At 38.2% G+C, this 24,171-nt stretch overlaps 1 protein-coding gene across 1 annotated transcript in view; it reads left to right on the top strand.

Annotated features, from left to right (window-relative positions):
- Positions 1-1,868: 1,868 nt before the first annotated feature.
- The window catches only part of LOC109085255 (inactive tyrosine-protein kinase PRAG1-like), a 25,807-nt gene continuing 3,504 nt past the window's right edge, over positions 1,869-24,171 (top strand). The window contains exons 1-5 of the mRNA XM_042748014.1: positions 1,869-2,036; positions 9,125-9,494; positions 11,450-12,777; positions 19,930-20,075; positions 23,045-23,559. Of these exons, the coding sequence (XP_042603948.1) occupies positions 9,243-9,494; positions 11,450-12,777; positions 19,930-20,075; positions 23,045-23,559 (2,241 nt within the window). The 5' untranslated portion in view covers positions 1,869-2,036; positions 9,125-9,242. The remainder of the gene's footprint in view (positions 2,037-9,124; positions 9,495-11,449; positions 12,778-19,929; positions 20,076-23,044; positions 23,560-24,171) is intronic.

The following is a 24,171-nucleotide window of genomic DNA, read 5'->3' as shown; positions in this document are numbered from 1 at the left end:
AATGGCCAGAGTTTTGAGAACGGAGCGGACGTGGAGGACTATAATGTAACAAGAGCTCGTTCAAATACTGAGGTGCTAAACCATTCAGGGCTTTATAAGTAATAAGCAAGATTTTAAAATCTATACGATGTTTGATAGGGAGCCAGTGCAGTGTTGACAGAACTGGGCTAATATGGTCATACTTCCTGGTTCTAGTAAGAACTCTAGCTGCTGCATTTTGGACTAACTGGAGTTTGTTTAACAACCACCCAAATAAAGCATTACAATAATCTAACCTTGAGGTCATAAACGCATGGATTAACATTTCTGCATTTGACATTGAGAGCATAGGCCGTAATTTATATATATTTTTAAGGTGGAAAAATACTGGTTTACAAATGCTAGAAACGTGGCTTTCTAAGGAAAGATTGCCATCAAATAGCACACCTAGGTTCCTAACTGATGTTGAAGAATTGACAGAGCAGCCATCAAGTCTTAGACAGCATTCTAGGTTATTATATGCAGAGTTTTTATGACCTATAATTAACACCAAATATTTTTTCAGAATTTAGCAGTAAGAAATTACTCGTCATCCAGTTTTTTACATCGACTATGCATTCCGTTAGTTTTGCAAATTGGTATGTTTCGAAGAAAATAAAGAAATGTAGAGCTGAGTATCATCAGCATAACAGTGAAAGCTAACACTGTGTTTCCTGATGATATCTCCCAAGGGTAACATGTAAAGCATGAAAAGCAACGGCCCTAGTACTGAGCCCTGAGGTACTCCATACTGCACTTGTGATTGTGTGTGTGTGTGTGTGTGAGACAGGCCTCAATTGGCGGCTGATCGATGCAAGCTCTTTCATGAGGAGTGTTGTGCAAGTGTCTCACAAACATCTTCCTGCTTTTATCGTGCCGTTTCCTTCAGTGCCAAACACTGAAGCGCATGGAGGCGAGCGTCAGACCTGTGGACGTGTGTGAGTTCACACACCTGTAGACGCTGTCTCTCATCTGTCACGTTCAGATAGCAGCGAGGACAGAGGCTTTCTGAATTATTAACCCAGAGGTCAGAGGTCAGATCAGAGGTTGGAGGAGAAATCTGATGAGATGCAGTAGGTTTCAGCGTGCGAGCAACAAAAATGAGCAGATCTCAAAAACATCAGTTTATAATGAACGAAAACATACAAACGAGGTATTGTTCTTGATGGATCAGGAGCTTTAAAGGAGTTTGATTTAGTGTTTTAGTATCATTGAGGTACTATAATAGTTTTTATTAATAGTTTTTATGTTTATGTATTTTTAAATAAATTATTAATTTTTATAAAAAGTTTATGAAGTTTTAGTTTTACTTTATCAATTTTAGTTACAATTTTTAGTTTTTTAGATGTCTCTATAGTTTTTAATCATTTCTATTTCAGGTTTTGCTTAAGCTATTTTAGTACATCAAGATTAACCAAATCGCTTGAGAATGCAAGTGTGTGTGTGTGTGTGTGTGTGTGTGTGTTTGAGTGTTCATGCCACGGCATGTTCTCTCCTCTCCTGCTTCCAGCGGTCTGAACAGGGAATGAAGGGAATTTCTAGTAAATTCCAGACTCTGGGCTGTGAGCCGTTGACATTGAACATGAAAGTGCAGATTAGATCGGCGTTTCAAGGCGATTGATCACGATAACAATTACAGCTACAACTCTAACACCAATCCAATCCAAATCTAACAACAACAACAAAACACCAAAACAATTTATACTAAACACAAGTCTCTCTCTCTCCCTCTCTCTCTCTCTCTCTCTCTCACACACACACACACACACACACACACACACACACACACACACACACACACACACACACACACACACACACACAAAGTACTGTGAGGCCCCGCCCCCTCTGCAGGAGTCTCGGCGCTGCTCTGCGTCGCGTCGCTCCAGTCTGATCAGATCAGAGTCACGCCGCGCTGCTGTCTGTGGGCTTCTCCGCGTCTGTTCTCTGTGAAAGAGCGGAATCACGCGCGTGTTCTGCGGGAATCCAGCGGCGGGATCGCGTGTGTTTGAGCGCAGGTAAGATCTGTTACATATTAAATCAGACTGGAGCTTTGATCTGGATCCGCTTTCAGAACCAGATTCAAACACAGGCTGAGTTCATATGGACCGGATCAGTCTGGTTCATGTCCGCTTGGGTTCATTCATTCGTGTGAAGCTGGATTTTGACGCGACGCGCCCTGTCGCGCTGGTTTTATGATGGTCTGATGTTACTGTCAGCGTTTCTGTAAATCTCCTGTTTCCACATAACGCGCGTTTCTATCGCTGATTATGACATGCTAGTTTTTCCAAACCGGTGTGAAACTGGATTGTGCAATCTGATGACCCAATGACTAAAATCAGTATAAATGACCATTAGATCTCTTTCAAACATTGAAAATCGCTTTGTTGTCATTTAGTTCATTTGTTTTCTCATTATACCTCACACCAATAATACAAAAAAATAACATTTTCAAAAAATCTTAAATAAATTAAAAAAAATCTAAAAAAAATATCTCCCCCTGCAGCACAGAAGCAGTCATCAGTAGCACAGGTATATTTGTAGCAATAGACAACAATACAATTGTATGGGTCACAATTATACATTTCTCTTTTATGACAAAAAACAATCATTAGGATATTAAGATCATGTTCCATGAAGATATTTAGTAAATTTTCCTACAGTAAATATATCAGAACTTAATTTTTGATTAGTAATATGCATTGCTAAGAACTTCATTTGAACAACTTTAAAGATGATTTCTCTGAATATTTGGAATTATTTTTTTTTTTTTTTTTGCAACCTCAGATTCCAGATTTTCAAATAGTTGTATCTCAGGCAAATATTGTCTTCCTAACAAACCATACATCAATGGAAAGATTAAGATGTAGAATTTTTTTTTTTCTTTAAGTTGACCGGTGTTCTGCTTCAGGGTCACATATTATCATAAACATCCTTTTAATTTGAATCGATATTGTTCACATGGTTTCTTTAAGGAAGTGAAAGTTCTAATTGGTGGATTCATATGGAATTTGTGGAATGCATGTTGGTTTATTTCATATTTTGGCTGGTTTGATTGGCAGTAAGAGTGTGTTTTAACACATCTGAAGTCTGATTGCACAGTAAATGCATGCGTCTCGTGGGCTGCAGGTAAAGATTTGGTGTTTGTGACACTTAAGGGTTTAAAGCTCTCAGCAGAAGCACTGGAGGAGCGTCACCCTTCCCCCTGAGCAACATCTGAAGCCAAAAACATTCATTGTTCACAAATGCTGAAGTGTTTTCAGCTGCTGCAGGAACAAAGAGCTTCTGCTTCTCCTGTTGTGTCTTGGGTTTTGACTTGTCAAGCTTGTTGCCAGAGAGTCTAACGGCTCGACTCACCCTGAGCAAACACAGAACGGCCGGCGACACTTCAACCTGCGGGCCATTATTTATCTGTCCTCACGTGCTCATAAACATCATAGAGCTTCTTGAAGATTAAGATCTGCTTCTGCAGTGTCCCTCACATCAGAATCTCTACTAAAGGAAGCCATAGAAGAACCCTTTTGGTTCTCCAAAGAACCTTTTTGCACACATTGTGCACTGGAAAAGTTTCACTATCAAAAATTACAGTTTTCATGGTGATGCCATAGAAGAACCATTTTGGTTCACCTTTCAGTGATCGGTTCTTAAAACAACCATTTTTTTCTTTGAACAGCATTTAAAAAATCTAAAGCATCTTTTTTTCCACTTTAAAGAACCTTTTGTGGAATGGACAGGTTTTATGGGTGTCAAAGGTTCTTCATGGAACCATAGTTACCAATAAAGTGCATGTTAAAATTAATTGTATTTAAAGACTGTAAAACATAAACTAAAGGCCTGTTCACACCGGGACGAATTTCGCGCGCGATATTCGCCGACGTTTAACGCCTCGTGACTAAACAAAGGGCGCCAATGTGCGTGTGCACACCGACGCGAAAAACGCCACGCGTAAAAGCGTCATTTTTTAAAAAACGCCTCGGGTTCGTTTTTTTGGTTTGACGGCACCGCGTCAAAAACTATACGACCAATGAGAATGGCGCTTTTGCACACGTGTCTGGAGCTTCTGAAGTTACAGTAAAACACAACTTGGGGGCGCTCAAACACAAAACTGTCTTGCTGAGCACACATACGTAACGGCGAAGAAGATATACGCCAAGTAGCGTCTACACACTGCCGGGAAGAAATAAGACAGAGAAGATGCAAGGCAAGATGAATGTAGAGTTGCTGGTCTCGTTGGTGTCGGAACACAAAGAACTATATGACAAACGCAACAGCGATTACAAAAATCTTGATAAAAGAGAACTAGTATTTCTAGTATTTCTGTTTTACATTAAGCGCCATCTAATGTCAGGGAATGAATTTGCATGTTCACTCGGCTCATCGTCAGCGAAAATCGCTTGGGTGTGAACACAAAAAACGCGTTGAAAAACCCTGGCGAATAACGCGCGCCGATATTCGTCCCGGTGTGTACGGCCCTTAAGGTGGTGATATGGGTGTCATTGTCTTTTCTTAGCGTGAAGAACATTTCAATAATCTCAAAAGAGGTTTTTGCACTCTTAAGAACCAAAGTGCATTGGAAAAGTTTCTTGGATGTTAAAGTAGCATTATTTGCATTTAAAGACTGTAAAACAAACTAAGGTGGTTCAGTCCAAATGAAGGAGTGGTTTATGGGTAATATATCAAAAATGCATGACATATTCACCATGATATGTTGAGGAAAAATAAAATTAAGCACCATTTATTTGGCCATGTAGAGTTTAAGAAGTCATTAGACTTCATTGTCTTTGATATTTCATCATCTTTTCCAAAAGAATATTTTTTTTTCTAAGTGTAAAGAACATTTTAATACTCCAACCTAAAAATCAATGTGCATTGGAAAAGTTTCATGGGCGTTAAAGGTTCTTCATGCAAGCATCAAATGCCGATGAACAATCTTTGTTTTTAAGTGCAAAATGGTTGATGGTTTACAGTCTTTAAATGCATATTATCTTTGACATGCTACTTGAACATCCATGAAATGTTTCCAATGCATTTTGGGGTTTTTGTAAAGTAAAAAAGCTCTTTGGGGAACCAAAATGGTTCTGTTTTACAGTCTTTAAAACCCAAATAATCTTCAACATGCCAGCAAGCGGACTAAAACAGAGCCACTGATTCATCAGCCATTGATCGAGGGTCAGTAGATTGTTGACCCCGTCCATCTCCACTCCTCTTTCCCAGGCCGCCAAAATTAGAGGCTCTTCTGTTCTTTCCATGTCAGGCTTCAGAAAGCGTTCTCGAGGCGGGAGCGTTCTCTGACGGGAGGAATGTGAGGAATGTGAAGAGGAGACTCGCACCACCGTGAGCTCTCACACCACAACGACGTCTAGCGCATCTTCTCGCCCGCCAGACACCAGCCACGGTGCGAAATCTCACAGATTTGTTTTCACTCTCGAGCGGGTGAAGACCTTTAGATATCTGAGCCACAGAAAGAGCGGCTGTGCTGTCAGAAATGGAAAGAAAACCATCTTTATGGCCACATTCTACATTTTTGAAAATTTAGAAACTGAGAGTTTTGAAGCTGAATAAATAATCTTTCCATTGATGTATGGTTTTTGATATCATTACAGTAGGAAATTTACAAAATATCTTCATGAACATGATCTTTACTTAATATCCTAATGATTTTTGTCATAAAAGAGAAATGTATAATTGTGACTCATACAATGTATTGTTGTCTATTGCTACAAATATACCTGTGCTACTGATGACTGCTTCTGTGCTGCAGGGACACATATTACTTTTTTGCAGTAACTAGTAGTGTAGCTAATTACTAATAAGATTTCAGTAATAATATTACAGTGACCATCCATAAAACAGCTCGTTTTATGCCTCAACCCCTACTGATTTAAAATCCAATAATTCCTAGATTTATTTTCATAATTTCACATGAAGTCAGCAGAGCATCAGGCAAGCTTGGAAATATGGAAACCCTTACATTTAGCGGATGGAAATATTGGCATTACATTGATTTTGTGAGGAGAAACGATGATCTGGACACTGATGTGTGGCATTACTTTATTCTGGCGTTACACGGCTTGCCCACAAACATCCCTCTGATCGCATTTTGTTTGTATAAAATCTTTTTAGAGAACAAAACATTTTCTTATGAACATATGATTTCTTTCATAAAATACATTTTGGAATCTAATCATATATGGGTAACAGAGAAATTAGCTTCAAGCTACACGTGATATTTAATGAGATGAATGCAACACTTGTATTTAAATGTTACTATTAATCACCACTGAGTGTTTGTAATAACTTCTGACAGCAATCCCATGTGCACTTTGGTCAAATGATGAGGCGGAAATATTTTGTTAATAATATTTTAGAAAATGTTTTATGCCAAATATATGCAATTACAACTGCTGTGGGGTGTGAAAGAAAAGTAATGTAACTAGTAGTGTATCAGCTGCTCAGGTTCAGGTATGCCGTCTTATTTGAAAAAGGTCACGTTATTTCCTGTTTTAAGCATCCGTGCCTTTAAATATAACAGCAACTGCTTCTGTGAATAGATTGCTGTATCAAACGGAGTCATTGTGCAACAAGACATTTGTAAATGTGGTTTAGAAACTCGCACCTGCTGCTCCTTTTTTGTTTTAAAAAAAGAGCATATTTCTTCATTAAGAGTCTAGAAATGAGCCACATGTGCGCAGGAAAGGTAATTAATTACCTGAAAGATTTCCATCTGGTGCCGTCCTGTGAAAACCACTAAACAAATGTGTTACGGTCATTAAATATTTGCATTATAATTTGCTGCATATTTTCAACTTTGAAACAAGTTGCATGGATCTTTCCGGCTACTGGTTGATGTTTTTAAGGAATTGATTTGGAAAGATCCAGATTTGATACATGCAACTTGTTTAAGGTTGAAAATATGCAGTAAATTAAAATGCATGTATTTAATGACCATAACACATTTGTTTAGTGGTCCGGCTCGGCTTATAGAAGGTCATTCGTCCGTGTGTTTGAACAGAATGAGTTTGTTAATGTCCTGATTCCGGCTGCGGTTGAGTTTCATGTTGTGGGTGAGTAAGTCTCTCCAAAGGAAAGCTCTCTATGAAGGGAGGGACGGGGAACTGGAGAAGCGGATTTGCACCTTTTGTTTTTCACTAGTAAGCGTGAAGTACTTTCATCTGATTATTTAGGCCAAAGACTCTTACACAAGTGCATTTCCCTCTCAGAAACACTTCAGATGTACAAAGGTTTATGCAAAGCTGTAAAGAAAAACTTTTGAGTTTTTCAGTGGCAGCATGTTGATATTTCTGGAGCCACTTTTTTATTTTTTTCCCCAAAATTCAGTGCTTTACATTTTTATTATTCTGGACTGTATATTTTATCTATCAAAAATGTCTTTTCAGTTGATTTAATTAAACTTTTACCACTTAATGATTATTTAAAATTTTGACAGTTTTAGGGTGCTATGAAATACTTAATTTTTCTTCTAAATTCTGTTTTCATCTTTCTGGATTTTGTGGTTTATTCACAGTTAATTCATATGACTATAACAGTATAATCAATCTTTGTAAATGTAATCATGTGAAAATACACCAGTTATTTACAACAAAACATTGCAAAAAAGATGTCATGTTTTAATTAAATAAAGTCTCTTGATTGTGTAACATTCCTTAAAATTATGTTTTAATTCATTAATAATAATTAGTAGTTAGGGTTGCAAAGAGGTGGAAAGTTTCAGTAAACTTTCTGAAAATTCCCTATGCTTTCCAAAAGTTTCCAAAAAATCCTAAAAAGTTTCCCAAAAAAATCCTGAAACGTTTCCAAAAAATCCTGATATGTTTCCCAAAAAAATCCTGGAATGTTTCCAAAAAATCCTGATATGTTTCCCAAAAAAATCCTGGAACGTTTCCAAAAAATCCTGATAAGTTTCCCAAAAAAATCCTGAAACGTTTCCAAAAAATCCTGATATGTTTCCCAAAAAAATCCTGGAACGTTTCCAAAAAATCCTGATATGTTTCCCAAAAAAATCCTGGAACGTTTCCAAAAAATCCTAATAAGTTTCCCAAAAAAATCCTGGAACGTTTCCAAAAAATCCTGATAAGTTTCCCAAAAAAATCCTGAAACGTTTCCAAAAAATCCTGATATGTTTCCCAAAAAAATCCTGGAACGTTTCCAAAAAATCGTAATAAGTTTCCCAAAAAAATCCTGAAACGTTTCCAAAAAATCCTGATAAGTTTCCCAAAAAATCCTGGAAAGTTTCCAAAAAATCCTGATAAGTTTTCCCAAAAAATCCTGGAAAGTTTCCAAAAAATCCTGATAAGTCCAAAAAAAAAACATCCTGAAACCTTTCCAAAAAATCCTGATAAGTTTCCCAAAAAAATCCTGGAACGTTTCCAAAAAATCCTGATAAGTTTTCCCAAAAAATCCTGGAAAGTTTCCAAAAAATCCTGATAAGTTTCCCAAAAAAATCCTGAAACCTTTCCAAAAAATCCTGATAAGTTTCCCAAAAAATCCTGGAAAGTTTCCAAAAAATCCTGATAAGTTTTCCCAAAAAATCCTGGAAAGTTTCCAAAAAATCCTGATAAGTTTCCCAAAAAAATCCTGAAACCTTTCCAAAAAATCCTGATAAGTTTCCCAAAAAAATCCTGGAACGTTTCCAAAAAATCCTGATAAGTCTACAAAAAAAAAATCCTGGAATGTTTTCCAAAAATCCTGATAAGTTTCCAAAAAAAAAAAAAAAAAACCTTGAATGTTTCCCAAAAAAAATCCTGATAAGTTTCCAAAAAAACATGGAAAGTTTCCAAATTTTTCTGCAACCTTAGAATTTTTTTATTTTATTTTATTTTTTTGCCTTTTTGCAACCTTAATAATTAGTAGTGGTAGTTTGAGAAGTTAATTTCACTGCTAATATTTGTCAATATTTCTCCCAGTTAAACCAAACTTATGTTGGTGTTTTGTTGTGAAGACCTTTGAGTTTCTTTGTGTTTGATGATTGTTTTCAGAGCCCTTAACATATGATTAAGTAATTGTCCAAATGCATGTGCTTTTTCATATCAAACATATACACCAGCATAACTCGAAATCATCTTAAATGTATCTTGTGTTTTCTCAGGTGAACAGGCTGTTGATCTCCTGTACCACACACTATGTGACCAAACACCGTCGTCTGTTCTCAGCTTGTTCCAGACGCAGTAGAGTCGATAAGACAGGAGCTCGAGGTCTATGTTAAAATGTCTGCGTGTGGAGAGTTTGCAGAGCACGTGTGGAAACCAGGATCCTGTAAGAACTGCTTCCATCCTCGCAGCGCTCACGGACAGACCGGCACGGCGGGAGGCGCTTGTGTCCGAACGAGTCTGATCGGGGAAGACGAGGATGGGGTGACGTCTCCTTCTCCGTATAGCAAACCCACCATCGCTGTCAGACCCACCATGATGAGCATGGACGTCACACTGGAGGTGAAGACAGACATGAATACAGAACAGGTATCTGCAGGAATGCACTGAATTCATTGAGTGGATGAACTTTGGGAATACCCAAAGATGAAAATCTGCTGAAAGTGTGCTCAACCTCAGGTCATCCAAGATTAGGATGAGTTTGTTTCTTCATCAGATTCGGAGAAATGTAGCATCTGCATCAGTGACACTGATGTAATGCTACATTTCTCCAAATCTGATGAAGAAACAAACTCGTCAACTTCTTGGATGGCCTGAGGGTGAGCACATTTTAATTTTTGGGTGAACTGTTCCTTTAAACTCTTATTATGTTGAAAGTCAGTGATATCTTCAAGGTGGGTGGGGTTTGGTCAACATTCTCCACTACATGGGTGGAGACTGGAATGTCTTTGTGAACGCAAGATAACAGACTGCCATTCAGCTGTATGCACCCTGTACAGGGAGGCAGTGATATGGACACATTTAGGCTGTTTAAACAAAGATAACTAGATCACCGCCAAGGGCACTGAATCATTTCTGTGACAGACTACAGAGCAAACACATGGACACAGTCACATAAAGTCATCTGTGGAGTCAAATAAGATGATTGATTAGTTACTTGTAGGGTTGGGAACCGAGAACCGGTTCTTATTCAGAACTGGATCTGTTTTTTGAAAAGAACCGTAACTGTGAAAAATTTCTATGTTTTGGTTCTGAAAACGGTTCTGGTGCGACACGTGACCAAGCGCTGTGAGCAGCCTTGCGCCGGTGTTCTGACGATTCGCGTTTCCCAAGGATGTCACAAACCAAATAACAGGAACGATTACTGAGCACATTGATTGCAATGACGCACACTCCACAGACGCGCGTGCCGCGTAGTGTCTTTAACTGCTGAACACGTTTCTCACGACTGTACTGCACTCACGCCTTTGATAACTGCACATCATTTTGTCTGACTGTACATGTACCGGCAGCGCACAGCACCTGCCACCACTACATTACATTATATTTGTCCCATATTGTCATTAATATACATACTGACTTCAACTTGGACCACTTGATAAATAGAATGCTATTTTTATGTAAGTATGAGGGTTAGATTATTTAGTGTACAGGTCATTTCAAGAGTGATAAACAAAGTCATAGAAAATTTTTATTTGCATTAATTTTAAATATTTAAAAATGTGGAAACCACTCATTGCATCACAGCATCTCCTGACTGCATTATTATTTGTAAAATAGGGGCTTTATGGAGTGTGTGTATACATGTTTATATGTATAACAGTGTATATTTCATTAATTTAGGGAAATGAACAAGTGTCTTAGCCCTCAAGGGACTATTTGACCAACCAGCTTATTCCTGCTTGAAAAAATGTTATTGATAGTGTAAAAAACATAAACTTTGAAGCACATGCTGATTGATGGACTAGCATTACTCAACATTACCTACTATCTTCCAGCAACACTACGGTAAAATAGTAAAAAACATAATAATATTTCATTTAAATGGAACCGGAATCGGAACCGGAAAATTTGTATAATGTAATGAATGTTTGAATGAAATGTTGAATTTTGACATTGCCAACCTTTAAATTATGTTGACAGTAAGTAATAAACAGTATTGAGCATTGAGTAGTTGAGTATTGTGCATTTTTCCTTACCACTATTTTTTTAATAGTTGTTTAATGATTTTAATGGACCTGGAATCGGAACCGGAAACGTTAGGCGGAACTGGAACCAGAACATTTCTAACGATTCCCAACCCTAGTTACTTGTACCTGTGTGATTAATTGTCTGTGCAATGCATTGATTGCATTGACATGCCAGTGAAATGTTGCCTGTTTATCCAGCGTGCTTGTTTGTTTATGCTTTGATGTTATTATCTCAATGTGGGTTTCTTACATTGGCAAGTTATTGAGTATGTTTTTATAATAAGCTTTTTATTGTAAACACAATGATCCAGTGTTAGAATTTTTCCCAGACTTATAATTGCTTCTGTATCTTAGAACAACCAGAAGACTTCTGTAGGACTGAAGAAAGCTCTGGATTTGGCTCCTCTGTACATCGATAGCAATGGATGTAATAAATCTCTCAGAGAAACCATAATACAAAACAGCATCTCTGGAAAGAAGTTCTCCCCAAACATTCGTTCTCCCACTGGATTATCCAAAGACTGCATGATTATCAGCAATATATTTCTGAGTCAAGATGATGGAAGTGTTCAACACAGTCTGAAAGAGAATGGGAACAGTGGCTCCTATAGACAGATGACCAAAGCGGTCAAGAGCACTTACGCCAATGGATGTCTTCACAACGGGACTGGAAACAGTGATGGAGTTACAAGTCCTCTAAGGGCATCCGCAGTGGAAAGGCAAGCCAGAACCGCACCAGGAAATGTGGTTAATGGATCGTCCAATGAGACGCCAGGTACTTCACCGTCTCCAATGACTCCAGACTCCTTCCGCGAAAGCCTATCAGACTCGTGCTCCAATCGGAGCAGTGTGGATTCGTTAGTGGGACTCCAGAGTCCTCAGAAGTCTCCAAGGGGGCTCAAGGAAAGGGAGCCGATCTATGCTGAGAGCACCAAGAGGAAAAGACGACTCAATGCTCAATGTGACGGGAATGCTCCACAATCCTCCGAGTCTGAAACCGAAGTCAACGTAAGCGACAATCAAAGAGCAACTATTACCGTTGTCGCCGCCCATACTGAGGCAAACAACCGGACGTTTTACCTGAGCAGCCCGGATTCGTCCGTAAGCACCCAATGGAACCACTTCAGCCCAACCGCGCCCAAAGACCCATCAGGCCCGTCATTCACTTGGCCAAATGCTCCTGTTGCCACCGAAACGACCCAACCCAAGCCTCAATCCAGTCCCCCTGTTCCTCCTAAGGTCAGCACCCGTCCACCAAGACTTGGTACCTCCAGTCTCTCCTTACCGTTACCCGAGCTCAGCTTTCACGTGGTTCTTCCTCCAAATCAGATGACCTCGCAAGTGCACACCAATGCTCATGCCGTCCGACACAAGTCCAACAGCGCCTCTAGTTTGGAGGGATGTATTGACGAGGAAGAAGAGGAGGTCGAGTCCAAGAGATTGGGCTCTTGTGGTGGGCTAGGCGACTCCATCAATGCTCCTGCTGTTCCGTCTAGAGAATGGACGAGCGAGAGCAATGCAATGCCAGGCACCGCCAACAAAAGCACCAGTCAAATGCCGGCAGAGGATGGCAGAGCCCAAGAGAGCTTGCTCTTGAGCCCGTCTCCTCTCATCCACTCCAGTGAACCCAACACCAGCCGGGATCCCGCACCGCCTCCGCCGCCTCCCAAAAAACACCATCGGTGAGAGCTGCATCCTTATTTTATGCTGTTTACCAGGATATTAATCAGTTTGATCATATTGATTTTTATCCTTTGATGGAGCCAGATTAGTTTTAGTATTTATGGTGCCCTCACGTGCTTTGGTAAATAGTTTCCTAGTCACTTTTGGACATGGGTTAAGGTTAGGGCTTGGGAATTCGGACCTGAATAGGCTATCAAGTTGGATTTATGACTTGGAAACCTGGAGATAATTATGAGATAAACATGATATCTGTTGGATTTTGACAAAGCACTTGAATGCAGTAAACAAGTAAATTAGACTTCAGTATAAGGAAGTATTCAGAATTAGGAAATTTCCAATAGCGCACGAAGGCAGCATAAATGGGTCTTTGCATTTACTGCAGTTATGTTGTTTTTTCTGGTTTGACTGACCAGGTAATTTCAATGAATTTAAAAGCTCTTGGTATTGCTAGGTAATCGTATTTTTGGCTGGGGAAACTTGCTGATAATTTTGATACCACAGTTTTTGAGTTGGGAGGATGAAACTTTAAACTACGAATGCTTTCTCTTGCATTACAGTCATTTATTTATGTATATAAATAACCATTTGATGCATGTTGTGTGTATTTTGCTTAGCATTTGTTTGACTGAAGCTTCAGAATCACATGTTGGTTGTCAACGATTGGGACACTACATTTTATTCACAATCCATTGGCTATTAATTCAATCTCTTTACTGTGTTTTGGTGTTAATACAGTTTCCCCAAGAAATTGGCAAGAATGAACCTGTTGCCCTCCATTATTCCTATTGTTCCCAACAACAAAGCACTTAAATGCAATAAACAAGTAAATATGACTTCTGAAGTGGGAATTAGGAAATTTCCAATAGCGCATAAAGGTGGTGTAAGTGCAAAGAGCCAAATATGTTGTTTTTTATACTTTGGCTGACCAGGTTATTTCAATGAATTTAAAAGCTCTTAGTATTGCTAGGTAAAAAAAAGACCTGTGACAAATAATGTGTGGAAAATTGGACATGAGTGGCCTCTCAAGTCAACATGTGGGTTGCAGTGTCCTGGGAACGTCATTGGTTGACAATGCATTGTTGTGTATATTGCTTCGCATTTGTTTGACTGAAGCTTCAGAATCACATGTGGTTGTCAACGATTGGGACACTACATTTGGTGTATTCACAATCCATTGGCTATTAATTCACTCTCTTTACTGTGTTTTGAGGGTGTTAATACAGTTTCCCCAAGAAATTGGCAAGAATGAACCTGTTGCCCTCCATTATTCCTATTGTTCCCAACAACAAAGCACTTAAATGCAATAAACAAGTAAATATGACTTCTGAAGTGGGAATTAGGAAATTTCCAATAGCGCATAAAGGCGGTGTAAGTGCAAAGAGCCAAATATGTTGTTTTTTATACTTTGCCTGACCAGGTTATTTCAATGAATTTAAAAGCTCTTAGTATTGCTAGGTAGAAAAAAAGACCTGTGACAAATAATGTGTGGAAATTGGACATGAGTGGCCTCTCAAGTCATATTTACGACTGGGAAACTTGGAGATAGTTTTAATACCACAGTTTTGAGTTGGGAGGATGAAACTTTAAACAGTGATTGGTAAGGTTTATTAGTTTTTTCCTACGAAACCCTTTCTCTTGCATTACACTTATTTATGTATGTATATAAATTACCATTTGATGCATGTGTGTATTTTACACCGCATTTATTTGACTGAACCTTCAGAATCGCTGGCTGACAATCTGTTGGACTTTCACTAAATATCTTCAATGCATTTTGGCTTTAATAAGGTTTCCCCAAGAAATAGGCTAGAATAAATCTGATTTACTCTATTATTCCTGTTTTTCCCAACAACAAAGCACTTGAATATGATAAACAAGTAACTACGACTTCAGAAGTGGTTTCATATTGTGATGGATTCATTGTGAGATATTTAGTTTTTTTGGTTTTGTTTTCTTGTATTGGTTCGTTGTTGACCCTCATAAGGTGATGTGATTCATTGAGCTCAGTGGTTTGATGAGATGAAGTGTTCATTTTGGTGTATTTGTTTCACTCTCATTCTCTCTGAATGACGTTGATTGTCGTTTGTGTCTGGACTTGTGAGTTTTAGGCCGGTCTCTCTGCTGTTTGTTTGCAGTGAGTTTTTAATCAGTCCTTCATTCAGCCATTATGGAGACTATATCAAGCGCAGATCTGTTCACGCCGTTCTGAATGTGACGCCTGTTCATCAGCGCCATTCGATTCATTTATTCTGCTGTAACCATGTTTAACGTGAGATTTGGGTTTTCTGTTAATAAAGGGCTTGTGTTATTGACAGGCCAGCACTGAATGTGTGTTTGGTTGCTGTTGGCCTTTAGTTCATTTAGTTCTTTCAGCCTGATTGAACTTCATCTGCTTAGTCTGTTAACCCCTCGTAACCTGTACACTGTTTTTGCATACAAGAATCGTTATTTTATAAAACAGTCATAACCAATGTTCCCTCTAAGTTGTATGCGTGCAAAAATTATTTGGGAAAGCCATTTGATTGATTTCTAGTAAATACGGAATAATTGCAATGCTCGGGCAAACTGCTGTAGAGTTGGTGTTGCTATAGAGTTAGAACCTGTGAATGCAGTTAACAGATTTCATAGAAAGAGAATGATGTGCGCCAAATAAGTCACTGTAGAAGTCGAATACATTAATAGTTGCGGTCGAAATAGCCCAGCACGAGAACAACTCAGCAACTTCTCATTAATGAGTGAATGTGAAAACATTCACACATGAACCACACCAAAAAAACAAACAAAAAAAAACTATAATGCAGTATATATTTATATTTTTTATATTTGAGACGTTTTATTTAAATATATTCCATTGGAATTAATAGAATTTAATTAAATTCCTTTAAATTTATAACTCATTATCAGTTAAAAAGTGTACACATTCATGAAACCTACATATATATTTCTAACAGAGCAACAAACATATTACTCTGAAAAGTTTTCAAATAAAATAAATGCATTTTACTTGCATAAATGTTCATTTTCAGATGAAAAAGTGGTACATTTTTTAAAAGTTCGTCAACAGACTTCAGTCCAAAAGTGTGCGAGATGTGGGGAATAGGAGAAATATATTTTACAAAATTTTTGACACTAATATAACTATATAGAAAATTTTACAAAATATATTTTTGACCCTAATGGTGTTCCATACTAGGACTGGGCAAAAAAAAATGTGATTGTTAACCGCGTTATCTTTATAGAAGCGTATGCTGGATCAGCTCTCTGCCCTTCAGAGCTGTTTCCGTTTTATTTGTTCTCATGTCAGACTGACTCACAGGAACATTTGAGGCCCCGAGTCACGTCACCGAAGTAAAGCGTGCTGAGATCGTCTGCGCTTCCCGTCTGTTGCTGAGCTCCGGATGAGGAGCTGGAGACGCGAGTCAACACACACTCGTATCTGAGCATCGATGCTGCGTGTTTGAGATCTTCATCAGACGCTGTGTCTCCAAATAAGAGCTTTTTTTTAGCAGATTGCAGCGGTTTGTGGTTATTGAAATATGCTGCTCCTATCAGAACCAAACCAAGATACGAACCAAGAGCCATCATCAGATACAGGAGACGGCACTGAAAAAAACAAACTCGTAGAAGCTATATTTACTCAGAAATAGATAGCACATTTCACAGTTGCTTAGAAAGAAACATAAATAGCACGTTGAATTATATGTGAAATCTGAAGTAGAAAGACTAAAATAGTATTTTCCTGTTCCAGTTTTTAAGAAGTGCAAAATGACACATTTTCTAAACCCAGTCGATGGTTTAAAATGTATTAATGCAGGGTTTCCAAACAGTTTTTTTAGGAATTGATGAAATCATGAAAATGTCAATTTAAATTTAATAAATAAAACACTAATACTGGAAAATGTTTAAATTAGTTATTTGTTTTAATACATAAAAATGTATCAAGTATTTAATATATTTTAATATTATATTAAACATTAGAAACATATTTGTAGTATTTCATATAATATTAAAATGTATTCAATATTTTTTTTTATATACATGTAAAATCCATTTATAGTATTTTTATTTTTATAGTATTAGTATTAAAATATAATAATTTTAGTGTGTTTAATATATGTTGGTATTGTATATACTAATATTATTATTATTAATAATATATATAATCTTTTTTATAATATTTAATGTTATATAAAAATATATATTAATAATTTTAATATTATATTAAATGAAATATTTAAAAAAAAAAGGTCACTTTGATGCCTCCACCGTCCTGACCCGTCCTTAGAGACTAGTTCAGTGCAGGTAACCTGGTCTTTGGCTGGTTATTATTATTATTGGCATACTGTAGTTACGGTAAGGTGATACAACGGTCCTCAGTTAAAGCGTGCAGAGACTTGTCTGCTCCGGACGCTGACGCTCTTCAGGAGATTATTTTGTGCTTCAGTGGAGTCAGAAACAGAAGCTCGTGCTCTTTTCATAACAAATACTAACTGTGCTCCAGCAACGGCAGATTAATCTGAGGTTAACGGCACTTAATGACCTGGAAACACACTGTTTAAAGAGAAGCAGTATGCAAATCTGTCTTTTGTAGTTGTAGTGTTGTAAATGGATCTCATTCAGTGTGGATGTAAATATAAACGTATTCTGCTGAACCCTTTTGAGCTGAAATATTGTCTAGAAGTCCCCCTTAGATTTAGGTAATAATAAGGTCATATTTCTGTAATTTTACAACACATTCATACATTTCTCTCATGTAGTTCAATGTTCACGTGACATTCAGGTCAATAAATAAAATATTTAATATTTTTTAGAAAGTGCCTCATTTTGTTTTTATTTTAAAATGTCTTTATTTTAATTTTATATTTTTAGTATTTTATTCATTTTGATGTTTTTTATTTCAATTAAGTTTTATTTATTGATTGTTTTATTTTAATTTAATGCTATCATTATTTTGTTAAATTGTGATTGCTTTATTTTAGCTTAATTGTATTTATTTATTTTTTATTGTATTTTATTCATTTAAGCATTTATTTTATTTTTACATTTTTAATGTTTTTATTAATTTGTTATTTATTTTAAACAAATTATCTTTATGTATTATTTGAATTTAACATTTTAATTATTTTACTCATTTGTGTTTATTTAAAAAAAACTTTAATTTTATTATTTATTTAATTAGAATTTTGCTTTATTTTAAAATATGATTATTTTAGTTGTTTGAGATTTTTTTTTTTCTAATTTAAAATATTTATTTTATTTTTATGATTTGATTAATTATTAGCTTTTGATCACGTCTGTTTGGGGAACCTTCCTTAACCCATTTCTGAGGAACAGAGAGTGTAAGTGGGTGAAGTTCTGAACTCATCTGATGAATCATTTATGGAGCAGATGGTTCACAAACAGGACAAAGAGAAGCTGCGGTGGTTGTGGATATTAAAGCGTGATGGTGGTCTGTAAGCGCAGGTGTTGAGGTGTTCTGAGCGCTTCGGCTGGGTTCTGATGGTTCTCCGTCGTTCCTCTGAGCATTGTTCGAGGGGAAGAAGCTTCTCGAGCGTCAGAACAGATGATCTGTGCCTCGAGTGTTTGTTTCCATGCCTCGGGTCAGAGATGATGAAGAAACCAGATCACACACACACACACACACACACACACACTCACACAGGCGCCGTGATTCACACTCAGACGCTGATGATCCTCCGGTGCGGCGGATTCTTAGGTGAGTGACAGACGGCTGCTTTCAGCTCTGTGTGTTTCACTCAGGTCCTGTAGTGTGTGTGCAGGACCTTTGGAAAGGTCACAACGTGCGGCCTGCTGCTGTTTGTGTTTGTGTACGTCTGTATTTGAGCGCGTGTCTGTACGGTGCACTTGAGATCAGCAGAAACACGTGTGAAAATCAGGTGACTGTGAGAAACTGAGGCTCCAGATCAGCTGGAAACATGCAGATCAAACAAACATGTATTTATACACACACACACACACACACACACACAAACATTTATTTATACACACACACACATTTATTTATACACACACAGGAAGTGCTGTGGTTCTAATTCTAGAGCGACTCAGCACAGAATCATGAGTGTGTTTGCTGATCTTGTTACTTTGTATCGCAGCGCTGCTGAATGCTGCAGTCTGATTGGCTGACAGGTGTTTCAAGCTATAGATGTTCTATAGTTGCTATGAAGTTGTGTGTTTTTAAACATGATATATATATATATATATATAATTTAGTATTCGTGTTTGTGTTAGTCTTTAGTTAGTCATTATTGTTGCCTTTATGTTAGCAGCACACCTTTGTGGTATGTTCTTGTTTAAATAAACGTGTGTGTGTGCGCGTGAGTACATGTGTTATGCATGAGTGAGTGTGTGTGTGTGTCTGTGTGTTCGAGTGTGCGCGCTTGTGTGTTCGAGTGTGTGTGCGCGAGTGTGTGTGCGTGTGTGTTTGAGTGTGTGAGTGTGTGTGTGTGTGTGTGTGTGTGTGTGCGCGTGTGTGTTTGTGTGTGCATGTGTTTGTGTGCGTATGTGCGAGTGTGTGTGTGCGAGTGTGTGCGAGTGTTTGTGTGTGTGTGTGTGTGTGTGTGTGTGTTTGTGTGTTGTGAGTTTGGCGTCTGTCTGTGATCTCTGTCAAACACTTACTTGTTTTTCACTTGTTTGTCACTGTGGTTGGGAGTCAAACATGTTCTTGTTTTTGATTTTTCATGTGCACATATGTGTTTTTTCCTGATTTGTTGAAATGCTGCTTCTTTCTAATGCACTTGGGATTTCTGAATACAAATGTACAGCTTCTCTTTTTTTTGGTAATGCTTTTTGCTCTTATAATAATGTAAAATAAAATATATATATATATGTATATGTATATATACAGCAGCTCTAGTGCCCAGCATGGCTTTCCGATGTGAACATCCGTTGTTTGAGAGATTTTCAGCCCTGATTAAACTGACTCTGTAGTTTCTCCTTACCATAAATGACATGAGCGAGAGAGAGAGAGATAATGATGTAATGACACAGCGATGGAATTCACTTCACTTCTGTTCCTTCAGTTTTTCCCACAAACCTCTTCATATCATGAGTTTGAACAGCTGCAGAGTACAAACCTGTGTGTGTTTGTGTGATATATGACTGGACGTGTGTGTTGGTGTTGTCTGCAGGGTGTGTAATCGTCTGAGTGGCAGTAATATGGATCTGGAGCGCGTCGGTCAGCAGGGGTCAGTGGAGAATCTCAGCCAATCACTGCGAGGACTGAACTGCTGCACCAACGCATCCAGCGACAGCCTGCAGGCGCTCTCCGACACCGGTGAGTTACACGCCAACACTCTGTTTGTTTGTGTGCTTCTTTTTTGATTTTATTTATTAATTTTATTTTTTTATTATTTTATAATTATTATTTTTTTATATATATATTTTGTTATTTATTCATTCAATTGTATTTTTATATATTTATTTTATTAATATTTTTTTATTTTTTTATTTTTTTTTATTTGATCAGTTTTCAAATTTAGGTTGGGTATTACCTAAATAAACAAATAAACTCAAAACAAATAAACACAAAAGATTTTTAAATATATTTTACTCACAATTTCTGCCTGATTAAAAATATTTAGAGCTTAGCATAACTAGTAAAATATTATTCATTATAAAACACCTCTTCAGCTTGAAATCACAGTTTTAAAATTAGGCTTTTTTCCAAAATCTGGTTATTCGGTTTAAGCTGTCCCAGAATGCATTGCAAAAGGCTCTTAGATGGCAGATGGAGTTGAGGGGGGTGTATTTCTGTGTTTATTTCGTCATTAGATTGAGAATAGAGTTTCTACTCATGTAGGTTGTTTTTAATCAGTCTCATGAGGTTTAATTTGAGTTTGCTGCTGTCTCTGAAGGGAACTTCCTGTGTAGGCAGCAGAGGAATGTTTGAAACTGAACTGAAGTCTATAAACAGACTGAGTTATTGTGAAAGAAACTTCCTTTCTTGATAATCAGCGTTGATGAGAAGGGAACATCAGACGGCGCTCTTCCTCCTGATCTTCAGGCTCACGGCTGTGATAGGCTGTCATGCTGCTGTAGGTGTATGTAGTGTGTTCCCATGCACCGGCGCGCAGAGATAATGGAGGGTTAAATAGAGGAAATCAAGGTTTGTGTTTATCACAGGGCGTTTTCTGATGGTTTTCCCCATGAAGTCACTGATCTTCATCTGCAGGCCTATATTAACGTGCCACAAACCACTGAGAGACTCCATCACAGGATCTGATGATCTTTGAAGGATTCATGGTTGTGGAGTGTGTGTGTGTGTGTGTATGTGTGTGTACATGAGTGTGAGGCTACTTTTAAAAATGGAAAAGATTTTCCTCTGTGTTTTTAAAAAGTTTCACACACAACAACGTTTTCAAAACGATTCACGTTTACACACATACAAAACCGCTGTATAACGTATGCCAGGCCAGTAGTTGGTGCTGTCACCTTGTTAATAAACAGTACCTGTAGGGAAGTGACGATTATATGGCTGTTGGTTGTAATATTGGTGAAGTAAATCCACACTTTGCTGAAGAAGCGTTAGCAAACTCTTGAGTAGCAACAACAGTACCATGTACTCTGCTATTGTTGTGTATGTTTGTTCGCACTTGCTTTTAAAATCGGCACGTACTGCGCATGTCTACATACCTAACACATACTACAAAAAAACTAAAAACTAACATGTACTGTGCACGCACATGATGGCACCGTTTTCAAAGATTCCTGTATTGGGTGTTTACACGGAACTGATAACAGTGGCGTTTTCAAAAACTTGCACTTTGAAACCTGTTTTAAAAAAAAAATGCATTTTCAATCCCCAAAACACCGTTGTCATGAGTGTGCAAGTGCGATCGAGTGTGAGTGTCCAATTGAGTGTGTGAGTGTGAGTGTGCGACCGAGTGTGAGTGCAAGAGAGCACAGGAGTTAGTGTGAAAGTGTGCGAGTGCACTAGTGTTGAGTGTGTGAGAGTGCGAGTGAGTGTGTGAGAGCGTGAGTAAGTGCACAACTGTTAGAGTGAGAGTGCAAGAGAGTGAGAGTGCAAGTGAGTGTGAGAGTGCATATGACAGTGCGAGTGGTTGAGTGTGTGATTGAGTGTGAGTGTTTGTGAGTGTGTGATTAAGTGAGTGTGCGAGTGCAAGTGAGTGAGTGTGCAAGTGCATATGTGAGTTGGAGTGAGTGTGTGATTGAGTTAGTGAGTGTGCGAGTGAGTGTGTGAGAGTGAAAGTGCGATAGTGAGTGCGAGTGTCTGATTAAGTGAGTGAGTGTGAGTGCAAATGAGAGAGTAAGAAAGAGTGTGAGAGTGCGAGTGCGATTGTGTAATTGAGTGAGTGTGTGAATGAGTGCGAGTACGCGTGAGTGTGTGAGTGAGTAAGTGTGAGTGTTAGGGGGCGAGTGTGTGAGTGTGCGATTGAGTGAGTGCAAGCGAGTGAGTGTGAGCGTGAGTGAGTGCGAGTGTGAGAGAGAGTGTGAGTGTGTGATAGAGTGGAATACGCCTGAGTGTGTGAGAGTGCGAGTGTTAGGGGGCGAGTGTGTGACTGTGCGATTGAGTGTGAGTGCAAGCGAGGGAGGGAGTGAGTGAGTGAGTGAGTGAGTGAGTGAGTGAGTGAGTGAGTGAGTGAGTGAGTGAGTGAGTGAGTGTGTGTGTGTGTGTGTGTGTGTGTGCTTGAGTGAGTATGCGTAAGCGTGAGTGTGTGTGAGTGTTGTATTAGAATACAGAAATGAGGAACATGAACAGTTTCCTTTTACTGAACTCTTTATTTCTCCTGATTGTCTGACAGGAATTATTGAGAAATCACAATCATATGATTTACTGATACTGGACTCTGATCATGAATCTGATATAGAGAAGATCTTTCAAACTTGCTTTCAATTCAATATTTTACATCCGATCACAGTTGTGTTTCTATTCGGAATGACAGCAACACTGTGATAAAAGGCAAATAAATGTATTTATTTTTAACATGTATTAATTCGTTTATTTTAATTTATTTTTATTAATTACTTAACACCGTATTTTTTTTGTTTATTTTATATATATATATATATATATTTCGCTACTGCTTGTTTTGTGTAAAGTTTTTTGTCAATGCTGTATAAATATTGTATATATCAAATATGTATTGTATAAATATTATGTAAACCCAGTCATGCCATTAAACTCTTTTTAATTCAGTTAATATATATATTTTTTTTCATTTCGACTAAAATTAATTAATTATTTCTTATCCCTCTCTCTTTTCTCCTGGTCATGTGATCTAGACTCCACCCTCCGCTCCAGCCCCTCCCCTTTCCCCAGCAGCCCGTTAGGCTCCGCCCCTTCGTCTCCGCAGCCTGATGCGTTGCCCTGCACCAGCCTGGCCAATCAGCTCCAGCCGCCTCCGTTACCACAGAAGAAGCTGGTGAACCGCACCACCTCGGCTCCGAGCGACTCGGGCGATAAACCACTCGCCCGTTCTCGCCCGCGTCTGGGGAACGTGACGTCTTGCTCGTCTCCGCAGCTCAACACGCTGCATCTGCACGCTCTGCTCAGGAACATGGACAGCCGCGAGGGCATCTACTCCAAACTGGGCGGCCTGTACGCCGAGTCTCTGCGGCGGCTCGCGCTCAAGTGTGAGGAGCACTTCTCCAGCGGCCAGAGGAACACGCTGAGGTTCGACGAGAGCAACTGGTCACTCTTCAAACTCACCTGCAACAAACCCTGCTGTCTGTCCGGAGACGCTGTGTATTACTCCGCCTCCTGCGCGTCAGACACTCGAAACACATACGCCGTCAAGGTCAGAGAATATATATGTGTGTGTGTGTGTGTCCCTGCAGCACAGAAGCAGTCATCAGTAGCACAGGTATATTTGTAGCAATAGACAACAATACATTGTATGAGTCACAATTATAAATTTTTCTTTTATGCCAAAAATCATTAGGATATTAAGTAAAGATCATGTTCCATGAAGATATTTAGTAAATTTCGTACTGTAAATATATCAAAACTTAATTTTTGATTAGTAATATGCATTGCTAAGAACTTCATTTGAACAACTTTAAAGATGATTTTCTCAATATTTAGATTTTTTTGCTCCCTCAGATTCCAGATTTTCAAATATTGTCCTCCTAACAAACCTTACATCAATGGAAACCTTATGTATTCAGCTTTCAGATGATGTATAAATCTCAATTTAAAAAACTGACCCTTATGACTGGTTTTGTGGTCCAGGGTTACATATATACTGTAAATTATCTATTAAAGGTTTGGAATAAATACGTTTTTTTTGTAAGAAGTCTCTTCTGCTCACCAAAGCTGCATATATAAAGCTATCATATATTCAGTGTCACATGATCTTCAGAAATCATTCTAATATGATGATCTGCTGCTCAAGAAACATTTCTGATTA

This window comes from Cyprinus carpio, chromosome B21 (genome assembly GCF_018340385.1).
Source record: "Cyprinus carpio isolate SPL01 chromosome B21, ASM1834038v1, whole genome shotgun sequence".
NCBI lineage: Eukaryota > Metazoa > Chordata > Actinopteri > Cypriniformes > Cyprinidae > Cyprinus > Cyprinus carpio.
Note: the sequence above shows the minus strand (reverse complement) of the source record. Positions and strands in the feature narration are given on the sequence as shown.